Source organism: Malus domestica, chromosome 15 (assembly GCF_042453785.1).
Source record: "Malus domestica chromosome 15, GDT2T_hap1".
Lineage (NCBI taxonomy): Eukaryota > Viridiplantae > Streptophyta > Magnoliopsida > Rosales > Rosaceae > Malus > Malus domestica.
In genome coordinates, this window is record NC_091675.1 from 8,078,674 (window position 1) to 8,092,005 (window position 13,332).

The 13,332-nt window shown below is 34.8% G+C and overlaps 2 protein-coding genes across 2 annotated transcripts; one reads left to right on the forward strand and one right to left on the reverse strand.

Moving 5' to 3' along the window:
• The first annotated feature begins 1,923 nt into the window (after positions 1–1,923).
• On the forward strand, positions 1,924–8,541 carry LOC103456133 (potassium channel KAT3). Its single transcript, XM_008395774.4, has 13 exons — positions 1,924–2,264; positions 2,481–2,696; positions 4,105–4,266; positions 4,365–4,422; positions 4,632–4,949; positions 5,509–5,748; positions 5,849–5,947; positions 6,052–6,084; positions 6,990–7,175; positions 7,289–7,366; positions 7,621–7,672; positions 7,862–7,996; positions 8,275–8,541. The coding sequence occupies exons 1-13, from the start codon at positions 2,083–2,085 to the stop codon at positions 8,376–8,378; spliced, it is 1,863 nt and encodes a 620-aa protein (XP_008393996.2). The 5' UTR covers positions 1,924–2,082; the 3' UTR covers positions 8,379–8,541.
• On the reverse strand, positions 6,351–9,137 carry LOC103456134 (uncharacterized). The gene is made up of 4 exons (XM_070814515.1): positions 8,949–9,137; positions 8,765–8,805; positions 8,501–8,665; positions 6,351–6,613 (listed from the first exon to the last, which is right to left on the reverse strand). Exons 1-3 carry the CDS (start codon positions 9,060–9,062, stop codon positions 8,515–8,517), a joined length of 306 nt encoding a protein of 101 aa, XP_070670616.1. The 5' UTR covers positions 9,063–9,137; the 3' UTR covers positions 6,351–6,613; positions 8,501–8,514.
• Between the last annotated feature and the right edge of the window lie 4,195 nt (positions 9,138–13,332).

Genomic DNA, 13,332 nt, shown 5'->3' on the forward strand with positions numbered 1-13,332 from the left:
TTGCGTTGCACGTTGCGATTCACTGATTCAGATGGAACCGGCGTATGTTGGACTCGTTTTGAAGTTTTTTTTTTTTTAAATGATTGAAAGTGTTTTTGATGATAATGTTTTTTAAATTAATTTTTAGTTAAAATATAAGTCAATCCTATAAAATCATTTAAAAGTGATTCATAACTAGTGCTCCTGGTAGGAAACATTTCACATGCTTTTAAAACTTGAAAATATTTTTTTTTAAATCGCTTTCAGTCTTTTTAAAAACCTTATATATGCACCCATTATTGTCCTCTCGTCTAGCATTAATACACATAAAAATGTCCAATATGTTGACAAGATGTTCTTCTCGAGCATGACCGCCTTTGTTAACGGATGAGCATAACGTACTCCACGATAGTTTTCTATGCTAGTAATATTGGAGAGCGTTGATATTACACGTTCTTATTCTTATTGGGAGTTGTAATTTTAGTTGATTATCTTAATTACTTGTGCATACGTTGAATTATATAACAATATTTTTTTCTACATCCCAAGTTCGAATCTTCTATTAATAATTTAGACTCTATCAATTAAAATTTCTATTAAGACTACGGAATAAAATACGATTCCATCATCCGTTAAGGGAAGTTATAAAGCCGGTGCTAATTAGGAAAATAATAAGAAGATAAGACGTTTAAAAAGATTTAGTTTTATCTTGTTTTGAAATATTTGACTTTTTTGGGAAGATTTGACTTTAAGCAACGGATGTGATACAAATAATTCCTCAAACGAGACAGAAAAACTATTATTTATGTCATCTCTACGTGAATTATTGTGATTAATTAAAAAATTGATTAATTATATAAGATTGTTTAAATTGATTAATTATATAAGATTGTTAGAAGGGAAATTTTATTTGAACACATATAACATCTTCCTACACTCAACTTAAATTTTAAATGTTAATTGTCTTTTTGACCCTATTGTATAATTATCATCAAGTACAATATAAAATTAATAATAAAACTTAAATTTATCAATAAACCCATACCGTCCATCACTCCTTATTTATCCTACATTCATCTGGCTCAAACCCTAATAGATGTTGCAGACACCAAATTTCTTGGATGCTAAACCTTTTTTATTGGTAGAAGTATTAATAAATTGTTTGACATATTAGAAAGAAAAAACTATTTCTTTGGCATTACAATTTGTTGGCGTGCTAGTTTGTCCTCCCATATTAAGCAGGCATTAGTTACCACGCTCTCTAACCTTTCATGAATAAGTTGTTAGCCCATGAAAATTGAGGCTTTTGTTTTACTAAGAAGATTATACGAAAAAGATCAAATAAAATGCACACATATGAGATGCCATAGTTCTGTAAAAAAGCTCCAGTTGGAAATTTGAAACTTAACGAAAAACTTAAATAAGATGCAGTGAAGCAATTGGTAGAAAAATTCAAAAAAAAAAATTCAAAAATCTCTGTCACTAAAGAGCTAAAAAGCTAAAGGAGACAAGGGACTAAAAGCTATTTGTTTCAAAGAGCTCATGGTGGGAGGGGAGAGAAAGGACCGAAAATATTTTTGATTTCGAGTTTCTTTGAAAACACAACATTTGAAGTATCTTCTTATGCTCAAGAAAATCTATTATTCCTACATGCACATAAAATCACGGAGAGATGAATATCAAGAAAACAAGAAATTGAAAAGTGTTGGGTTTTTAGAAGATTCATAAACAAGTAGAAACTTCACCAAATTATTTAATTTAGGATTTTATTTTCTAAATGGGTGTAAAAATAAATTTACATTTTGAATTGGGTTTGGGAGGGTAGTTTGGATAATAATTTTGGGTTTAAAGAGATTAATTCTTTAATTAAAAATAAAAAGGGTTTAAAAGGTAATTTAAGTATAAAAAGATGTTACATAAGTTCAAATAAAATTTTCCTTGTTTGAAAGCTCCCTATCACCTCTCTTCCCCTTATTATATATTTACTTAACCCTCACACTTACATATATAATATATTCTAATGAGATCCCATAGACTTTGTATAAACAAGAGGCAATACCCTCCTTTTGTCTCTCTTCTCTCTTCCTCTCTTCTCACTTGACAATGTCGTCGTGGTCGGCAACAGCCTCGCCGCTGCCCTTGCTGTTCCGGAGGCGCTCGAGTGGCGAGATTAGGAATTTGGCCTCGGTTTCAAGCAGCATCTTACCGGCTTTTGGAACCGTCGTCGATGAAGCCCACTTGCAGCTCAAGAAGTTTGTTATTGCTCCCTATGATAGAAGATACAGGTAAAATATAATGATCTCACTCGTATATTCTCTTATCAAACAGCGTAACATATTATGTATTTCTTTTTATTCACAATCTAGCAACGTTACATACTAACGCAATAAATCGTGAGTACAAAATATTCGTTCTGATTCATAGTCTACTAACGTATTTCTGTATCCATGACCTATGTTAGTGTGATTAATGGCTGCGTATGACATTGAGATGTGATGAAGGTGGTGGCAGGCGTTCTTGGTGGTGCTGGTGATATTCTCAGCATGGGCGTCGCCGTTCGAACTGGCCTTCAAAAAGGTGGCGACTGGGTCACTCCTGCCCGTCGATTTGGTTGTGGATGCATTCTTCGCCGTTGATATCATCCTAACTTTCTTCGTAGCTTACTTGGACAAGTCAACCTACCTCTTAGTACTTGATCACAAGAAAATCGCTTTGAGGTAATATTCTTCTCTCCTGGATTTACTCCCCTACTCCCGCCCCTTTTTAGGAGTGATTTATGGTATCACAAATTAAATACTAAAAAAAAAAATTATGTCGTTTAATCCTCTTTCAATTTATTCGATCATAAAGCCAAAACCTGAGAGAGATTAATTTGGATTTAATAGGAAACAGATTAATTATGAAAAATCCTCATTAGTATTGTCATATAATATTAGATTTTTTCAATTGATGAGAGATTTGAAAGAAAATTTCAAAAATCTTTTTTATCCTACCGGACGTGTTATGGATGATGAATCGCTAGAAACACCAACTTATTAAATCAAATTTAAATGCCAATTGATGTGATAATTTTTTATATTTTGTGAATAAACAAGGTTCTGAGTCAATCGAGAAAGAGGATCAATGAAACATTATTACAATAATCTAACAATCCGTGATCCAAAGGATGTAAGGCTTGTTTGGTGAACTGGTTGGAGTAGGTGTCAAAATATAAGATGAGCAGAATTGAATATGATAGATTATGAATCCACAATAACAAATGATCCATGAGCCTGTGCTAAGATTCGGTTAGCATGTGGTCACATAAGCAAGGGAGTCCCACACAAATCCAAAGGACGATTTTTGCCATGGCTTTTTTTACTAGGTCAAAATTGTCCTAGCCTATTTCCTACCATACATAAATAGACAAAAAGTTATAGAGATAACTTTTGCTAGGAACAAAAGCGAAGCAGGTGCAAAATATCATACTGTTTAGTTTTGTAACTATAACACAAAAGGATTGTAGGTAAAAAGAGGAAAGGAGGGATACTTATATTATTGTTTTTAGTTCTTTTCTTTTGCAGTGTGTATTGTGATCACACGGAATGCTCTGTATATAGAGTAACATCCGTGAAAACCAAACAAACAAAATGATTATACTTTCTGAAAGCATCACACAACTACTATTCCTCTACTATTCCCAAGTCTACCTTACTGTGGACATTCATTTATCCTCATAACTTTACAACAGTAGGCTATATAAGGTAATTTTAAGATGTGTTTTTTATATCATATTTTCTTTTCTTTAAAATGAAAAATCAAAAGAGAATTAAAAGACGGAAACAAATGAGAGTGCTTGAAAAAACACATTATTATATGGAAATCATTTCTTACTTCTGATCGCACTAGCATAGTCAAATCGGTTCTTATCAATTTATCTACCCGCACCACTTGAATTTGCTCTTTGTTTTGTATTACAAGATTGTGAATTATCTTACATACAACGAGTTTTATACAAAAACATTCGTACTGAATGTCAAAGTTAACCACCACCAAAGATAATTACAAAAAAGAATCAAGTTAAGAATGATGATTAATCTTGATACTAATTGAAATTATCTATTTTTATTTTGTTGGTAATTATAGGTATGTTACAAGAATATATTTTCCACTAGACGTAGCGTCAACTCTACCATTTCAAGTGATATATAGAATTTTTACTGGCAATATGCACCATCGGCAAGTCTTTGGCTTCATCAATATGCTTCGTCTATGGCGTCTCAGGCGTGTTAGTGAACTCTTCAAAAGGTACCTTAACTTCTAACTACATACTAAATCACTAATTATACATAAAATTAACATGTGATTAAGATCCTAATAAAGGACTAGTGTTTATTCACGTGCAGGCTAGAGAAAGACACACGCTTTAGCTACTTTTGGGTTCGATACATCAAACTAATTTGTGTAAGAATCTAGTTTCCTCTCTTTGAGCTTTTATTTTACTTGCTACATTCTCATGTTTGGTATGTTATGTTGACTGCACATTTAGGTTGTTTCATACATATTTTGCCGCATTAGCATTATAGATCCTGATTCACAGTCTAACAACATAACACATAACAATAACTAGTACTAATCAACCTATGTTTTTCCGGTGGGGTTTTGGAGCACAGGTTACACTGTTTGCAGTGCACTCATCAGGTTGCTTCTACTTCTGGATGGCAACCCATCACAAACAAGCAAAGGACACATGGATTGGAAGCCAGATCAACGACTTCGACCACAGAAGCATCTGGTTGTGTTACACGTATTCCATCTACTGGGCCACTGTCACTCTCACCACCGTTGGATATGGCGACTTGCATGCGGTCAACTTTGGGGAGAAGATTTTTAGCATCTTCTATATGCTTTTCAACATTGGCCTCTTTGCTTACTTGGTTGGAAACATGACCAATCTCGTCGTCCATAGCGCTGTTCGAACTTTATTCATGGTATATGATTTTCTCCTCTTTGGCAATCAGAAGTTTGATAACGATTTTGTTTTCAGTTATAAAAAAAAAAAAAAAAAAAAACGAAATAGTTATTAAACGGTTTTTAAAATAACTAAAGAAAAATATTCTCTTGTCAACTTTTCAACGACATAATCGTATTGCTAGACTGTGAATTTGAGTCGTTTGGCCATTAACAAAGCTAATTGTTGCATGACTGCCTACTTAATGTGTAATACCTAATCACAGTCTCGCACCATAAACATGTTGTCTTATAAAAAATAACTTTCGTATTAATCAAGCATCTTTGATGCATGTAGAACCCACTTCAAAAGCCAAAACCATAAAAATCACCTATATGTAGATAATTGACCTTAGCATTTGAATTCGGGAAATCATTTATACACATTTTCCCCTTTCTACACATTCTTATCTATCTTCGTGGAGGGCGTGAGAAAAATGGTGTACGGAAATCATTGATAAAACACGACGCAATGGTCGATTACTTATATAATAGACTAATTTGAAGTGACTTTTTTTGTTGAATGTGGTTTATAAACAGAGGGATGCCATCAATGAGATATTCAGATATGCAAGCAAAAACAGACTTCCAGAAGGCTTGAAAGAGCAAATGCTGGCTCACATGCAGCTCAAGTTCAAGACTGCAGAGTTGCAGCAAGAAGAAGTGCTTGAAGACCTTCCTAAGGCAATCAGATCCAGCATTTCCCACCATCTTTTCCGAAAAACCGTCGAGAAAACCTACCTGTTCAAGGGAGTCTCTGAACACCTAACCGTCCAATTGGTATAGCTATTACCTACTCTCTTCTCTTCCCTCTAAATGCAAGATTCATAATATGATCTCGTCGTTGTATAAATTCATCAAAGAACGTTGTTGTTTGCAGATTTCAGAGATGAAAGCAGAATACTTTCCCCCCAAAGTTGACATCATCTTACAAAACGAAATCCCAACAGATTTCTACATTCTAGTAAATGAAGCGTTGGTACACTCTCTCTCTCTCTCTCTCTCTCTCTCTCTCTCACATATCAATCCTACATAAGATATAGCAGAAACATAAACTAATTGCATCGCGTATTTGAAATGCAGGACGTGCTCAAGTACAAGAACGGCACAGAACAGGTACCTTTGAGCACTTCATTGTGAGCATTCCATAGATTGTTTCGGGTTTCAGAACCTCTTCTCTATGGAAAATGCAATGTACTCTCTCTAGGTTCCCCAGTGATGAACAGTGAGATGTAAGTTGCATCTTCCATACAGGAGAGCATCTGCCAAGTTTTTTTTTTTTAGAGTGTAGTGTGTTCGTATGCGCTATTTTAACTATGAAGTTCTGGACATGAAGTAATCATGAAGGGATGATAAACATGAAAGGCTTGAGAGTCAAGAAATTATCGAACATGGTAAAACATGTAATGCAAGATGACGGCTATGAATGAACTGAGGAAAACAAAACAGTGCACCTATTGGCATTGTAGGATGTTCAAGCCAAGAATCAAATTAAGGAAAACCAATAGTCAGATGACACAAGCGTGCATAGAATGAACTGCTAACGGATCTTACTGTGCATCTCTTACCGAAACTGATCCATCCAACCTCAAGGAAGACACCCGTAGCTTTCTCACATTGAGTTGTCCTTTAAGCTTCCAACAACCTGCAGAGGCGGATGAACAAAGATCATAAAAATTCAACTTTGAACCGTAACCAGGAAAGGATATTGTGCTCGTGAGAAATGGCTCATCTCGGATGTTCTCTTCAATTAAGCAGATACAGTCTGAAAAATGAATACAAAGAATTAGTATGGTAAAAGAAACCAAGAAGTACATATACCCTCTCCTCCCCTAGCTTTAACGGAAAGAAAAAGTAACGTTAAGCGGGAGATCGCTAGCATGTTAAACCAGCTAACTTATGACCTATGAATCAACCCTCGGAATTCTAACACAGAAACAAGCTATTACAGCAATGTTTGTTGACACTGAGAAGCCTTTTCTTATGTATGTTGTTCTGATTAAACTTGCTTGTATTTTCAGTTTTTGTCAAAACTAGGATCTGCAGACTTGGTAGGAGAGATTGGGGTATTTTTCAACATCCCCCAACCTTTTACGGTGAGAACAAAAAAGCTTTCTCAGGTTATTCGGATCAGCCATCAATCATTCAAGCAAATCGTTCAGTCACAGAATGAAGACAGCAAGATAATAATCAAAAACTTCATTGAGGTAACAAAATCTATCTCCTTGCTCTCTCCATTACTCTCGTTTCGTTCTTTTAAGATATATAAATAACCCTATCATGCGTAGTCAGTTGTTTATGCTGAGTCTTTCCTTTGCAGTACTTGAAAGACCTGAAACAAGAGGTGCGAGAAGAAATACCATTTCTAACAGAATTGCTCGATGACCTGAATATAGAGGTACACATCTCCATTTCTAACAGAATAACTTGACCGTAAATCTGAGTCTACTTATCCGGCTTTTCCTTAGCTTCTATTGTTTATTGAAGAAAGCATTGTGAATTCACACCAATGTAAAGGACTACTAGGAGTTCGGAATTTTTGCCAGACATTCTACTTAGAATAACTTCAACTGCATTGAGCTAAGGAAAGCCAACACTGAGTGGTTTCGGTTTCGGTTCATGTTAATGATGATACTTTCATATTCCTTGCAGCATATACAACCAAATGAACCAGTGAATTACCAAGGAGAAGCGAACATGGAAGGTAAAGTCATCCCTTAGTTGAATCAAAATTGTGAAACGTACATTGAAATTTGTAGGCTAGAGCCAGAACTAAAAATGTTCAAATGAGGAATTTTAGGTTAAAGTGGACACAGCATTACATACTAATTCTATGCATTAAAAGTTTCAGGATATTTGTCATCTTAGTTTAAAATTTACTATCATTTTACAGAAACAAGCGAAAATTTCACTCCAGGGCCAATTCCTATGAGAGTCATAATTCACGGACATCATCCAGATGAAGGTGACACGAACGGAAAACTCATTCATTTGCCCAAGTCAATGGAAGAGCTTCTGAAATTAGCAGGTACTCCCCTATCTGAGACACATACCTCCGAAAACTATAAAATGGTCGGAGCTAGTAAGTGGCTAATACAAATGGTGAGAACTAAAATCCGCCACAGAAGGCCGGAGTTCATGATTCAACATATCGCCAACAATATAGAATATCACAATCTTCTCAGTAATACTAACTGATTTACCGAACAGTTTCATACCAAATAGAACACAAATTTTCGACCTCGCTCACACTTTCGTCACAAGTTGACAAATTATTGGAACTTACTAACTATTTTGTGAATGCAGAGAAAAAGTTTGGAAAAAGAGGAAGCACAGTTGTGATGGCAGACGGCTCACAGGTCGAAGAGCTAAACGCATTACGAGATAACGATCGCTTGTTTATCTTTTAAACAGAGACACTACGTATTAAGGAATGAATGGACGAATGACGACTAATCAATCGGTTTCGGCCATCTTCTAAACGAACTTTTATAATGTAATTCGTGGAAAATATGAAGATTCAAGAACTTACAGCATCTGTGCATTCTATGCTCGGTTGTTGAGCAACTCCAAGACGGCGTAAGCAGCTTTTTCGACTTGCTCTCTGACCTCCTCTAAGTCTTTCTTCTTCTCGATAGCAGATTCCTTGCACTTCTCGATCTCCTCCGAAATTCCGGCAGAGTTCTCATCAATCTCGCTATCGAAAAACCAGATCGTCATTGAAACTTCAGAAGAATAAATTCCAGGAAACAGTTCCTTGAAATCGAAATCAAATCAAAGTTAAATAGAAACTTACCTGGTCATCTTAAACATGTTCTCCATCGCGCCCTGGACTTGCTGAGAAATCAGTGCGCGATTTAATATAAACTTAAACAGTTTTTTTTCTTGGAATTCAAGACTCAAATTAGAACAGAAGAATTCGTAGAATTGAATCACAAATGAAATTGACATTGAATTGCGCGAGAGAGAAATGAACTGACCGTAGACGATGGATGACATCGGAGACTCAGTCTCCGATTGAGTTGGAGCTGAAGGTCTGACTGAGATGGTGAAGCCGCCATTGGAGTGTGGGGTGTGCGTGTAACTTTGAGCATTTGGCAAAAGCAGCAGCTGAAATGGAAGAAATGGTGTGTTTGGTGCGCTAATTGCCTAGTATTCAGGAAAAGGAGGGAAACTGAAAAAAAACGAGTAAACTAGTTTTAAATTTTTAGTGTATTTATACAAAAGAATTTTCATGAATTTAATAGTGTATTGCTGACCTTATTAAATTTTAGTTTCTCTCCTTATGTTTTGATAAAATTACAATCTTCAACCCATACAACTTGAATAAACAAATGATTTTTTAACTAACCAAGAGCAAAGATGGTATTAAATATGGGTAAATCTTCTCCAATGATCAATTCAAACATAATCTTGCATATGAGTACCAACGTAAAGCTAACATGATGTGGAGAGGCATGAACGGTAGTCCACCGTTTCAAAGGTCGAGAAGACTCACAAAGGCATTTCAATCTTTCCTGATCATCGTCAATGCGCAGTTTCTGATTTTGGGTTAAACTGGAGACCATATAAGCCTAAGTAGGTTTGTTTTTTGATTTTGGATTTAAGGCACGGAGCTAGCAAAATACGAATTATTTTCTAGTTGAAAGTTTTGGGATGACGTATGTCATTTGATTGTGACCAAAAGCTTTTTAACCTTTCCAGGGGCAATTGAAGATTAGATACCCTATAGAGTGTAGGATACTTACTAAAAAAAATCAATAGAAAATATAAATAATGTACGTAAGCAGGAATCAAATCGAAATTGTTGATTTGCTGATGTCCCAATATTGATTATTAAAGTTTGTGATCGTTAATGATGAATTTTTTGGATACATGTTCACGTTCAAAACAACAAATTGGGCTTCTTTTTGAGAAGCTCTTGTGTGCAGCAAAACTGTGAAATCTAGGCCCATGTAGAAAGTCTCCCTTCCTCTAGCAAAATACTGCATAAACATTTTGTCATTTTAATCACGTAACGTAGGATTAAAATATACTTTAATTACACGTTTAAATGTCTCCTCGTTGCAAGTGTGTGATAATGACCTCATAAAATAGTTGTATTGAAAATTTTGACCCTTCTAATTACGCATGTCTATTCTTGTCACTTCTTATTTTAAATAAACGATAATGAGAGAAGAATCAGACTCGTAATTTCGGATACAAAGTTGTTTTCAATCACTGAGAAAATGAAACAAAGACACTTGGCTTCATATGCAAACTCTATGTGGGCCCCCCTTTGGCATACTTAATTGAAGCAACTAGATAGTTAAATTAGCACTTAATTTGGATTTTATTGAATTTGAACAATTCGATACCAAATCATGAAATAGTGAGCACATACCAACAACAGGCCAACACTGTGTCCACGTGACGTATCTGCTCAAAGCGTCTACCGTTTACCGAGGACCAAAAATTAAACCGTAATTTCCAACCATTTAATTTGTTTATTAAGCTCAATTTAAAAACTCATTTTATTTGTTTATTCCTTGCACTGGGAATTTTTTGGAACTTGTGGAGGTAGCAAGCATAATCACAATTTAAATAAAATAATATTTCTACTACTTTAAATATTAAAATTTAAAAAAATTCTTTTCTTTTTTTATACGGGTAAGTAGGAAACTTCCAGGAATTGGATCATTTTCGCGGCAAAGTCTCGGAATCCTCCTGACCTACTAAAACGGACGATTAGATTTTGATCCAAATACTACAATTATTATAACTTTTAAAGAAACTCCATTCTTATAGCTGTTGGATCAAAATCAAATAGCCCATGTTATTAGATCAGGAGGATCATGAGACTTTACTTTTGGGAGGATCCAATCCCTGGTAAATACATACAATTATGATTTTTTTTTAATTAAATTATGTTCTTTTCTGTTAATTCAAGGTGTTGTTTTGCATAAGAGTTTTTCTATTTAACACACGTTACACGTTAAGTTCACCTCACCAAAGCATTTTTTACACATTATTTGACAAATTTACCCTCTCAAAACTAAACAACTTAAAAAAAAAGAAAAAACAAATAAAACAAATAACACAACCACACCCTATCGGAAACCCCTCTCTCGCCGACAACACAACCACCAACAGCCCCTCCCTCTCTCCTGAAGCCAGATTCCTAGTAGAAGTGGTTCCGATGACTCCGTCTACCACCCTTTTCACTTGCATAGTCGCATGCTGTTTCCTTTATGTTACAACTTAGAAAGAGAAAGTTAAACACCTTCTTATACGACAAACTACATCCCTCTCTCCATCTGGTCGGCGTCGGGGTGTTCGTGCGAGGGTGCAGAAAGGGGCGGAGGAGGGGGATTGGGCTTAGCTGGACCGACGGGGATGCGCGGGGAAGATCTCAGGGGGGACTAGGAGAGGAGATGGTGGTGCGTGGTGGGTGGTGGGTGGTGGGTGGTGGCATGTGTGGTGCGGATGGAGGGGAGGTGGGTTGTCGGTGGGGACAAATTGTTATGTTCATTTTTGTTATTTTGTAAAATTTCTTTTTTATTGATTGTCATGGGTATATTTGTAATTAAATAATTTAGAGTGAACATAGAAATGTAGCGGGGTGTAACTGGAAAACCCCTTAAATAATGTCATTTACTATGTTGGTAAATTATTATTATTTTATTTGGAAATGTTGGTAATTAAGCAGGCACCACATAAAAAATAAATAAAGATAAAAGTAAAAAAAGGAAAAGGGGAAAAGAAGCAGCGGAAAGCACCACCAGTACAGTGAAACGTACATTCATTGCGGTCCTTAAGTTAGATGGGTCCCGCATGATTTTACACAGATCCCAATCCATGATCAATCCAAAGAGTCGGCATACGGTTGGGATACGTTTCCCCACCGTATTTTATTTTTTTCATGGGGTTGTGATATATGCAATTTACCAGGGTATTTAATTGGAATTTTGAGGAATTTTAATTTTTTTAATGAATCTAGAAATATTCAATCAAGATTTTAAGTGATTATCTGAAATTCAATGTATACAATAATTTGGGATTTTCCACAAAACCCTAAACATGCATATGTGCTTACATTTGTTGTGGTCCCGTATATCTTGTTCTGTTCTCATAGAAGCTAGAATGTGCTCATATGACCACTTTGACATTATTGGATTACGAAATAAGAATCCAACTCCTTTGAATAAAATACCCTAAAAAACATGTCATTGTCCAAAAGCACTTGTAAGCTTAGCTTCAAAACAAAACACATATGGAATTGTCATTCCATGTTACATTTTATAAAGTCATCATCTTTAATCATAACATAGAATTTTTAGACACTCAAATATATGAAGGTGGAAAAGCAAAATATATATTAAAGGATCATTCTCACTTTACTATTATAAAGTATCGTGATTTTCAAATTTTTATATATCAAGTTTTTTTCATTATAGTCTCATATGTAACATAATTATGAATATAGGAGAAAAACGTAACTTTAGGTATGAGATTGAGGTGAAAAAAAACCTTGACATATGGAAATTTGAAAAATCACGATACTTCAGGTTAGTAAACCAAAAATTACCCTATATTTAAAGTCCACTTCCACCATATATATATATACTTATCAAAAGTGCATGGAGTCATTATTTTGTTTAATGACCATTGACTTAGCCTTATGAAAAGTGTAGGGTATTTGAAGATGTTTTGTGGGATCACCTTACATTATTCTTGGTTCTTAAGTATTAGCGATTCTATTGATCATTGAGATTTTGTAGTTTCTATTGAACTCAACGTTCAACGATGTGTTTGAAGTACGTTTATTTGTTTTGGCCCTTGACTCTTTTAAATTAAATAGTTTATGAATATGTTCATGTAATGCCCTTTAAATAGTGAATAAAAAAATATAAGAAATATGATGTATAAAAAAATATAAATATAAAAAGTAAAGAAGAATAGAAAATAGAATTCTATAATTTCCAAACATATTGAATATTTGAATCCATCGAGCCAACTACCAAAAATCAACAGAAATGGCAAACTCGTGTTTCTACATTAAGTATGGTAATAACAATGGTACTTTCGTATCTTTATTATTTTTTTCAGTCAAATTAATGTACTTGAAAAAGTCAAGTCATATACAGAACGAGGAAGAAACTGGTTCGACCCCGGATTAACATTAATTGATGGATCAAAAAGGCCATCGAATAAAACAAGGCCAAATGCATGTAATAATTACTGTAACTTTATCAATTATTATACCCCACATGTCCCCCAGCGAACAAAAAGTAAAACCCCAACTTCATTTTAATTTTAAACGAGGTAAATTTGGCACATGAAATAAACATGGCAAGGAAAAGTTGAAAACAAAGACCTTGTACA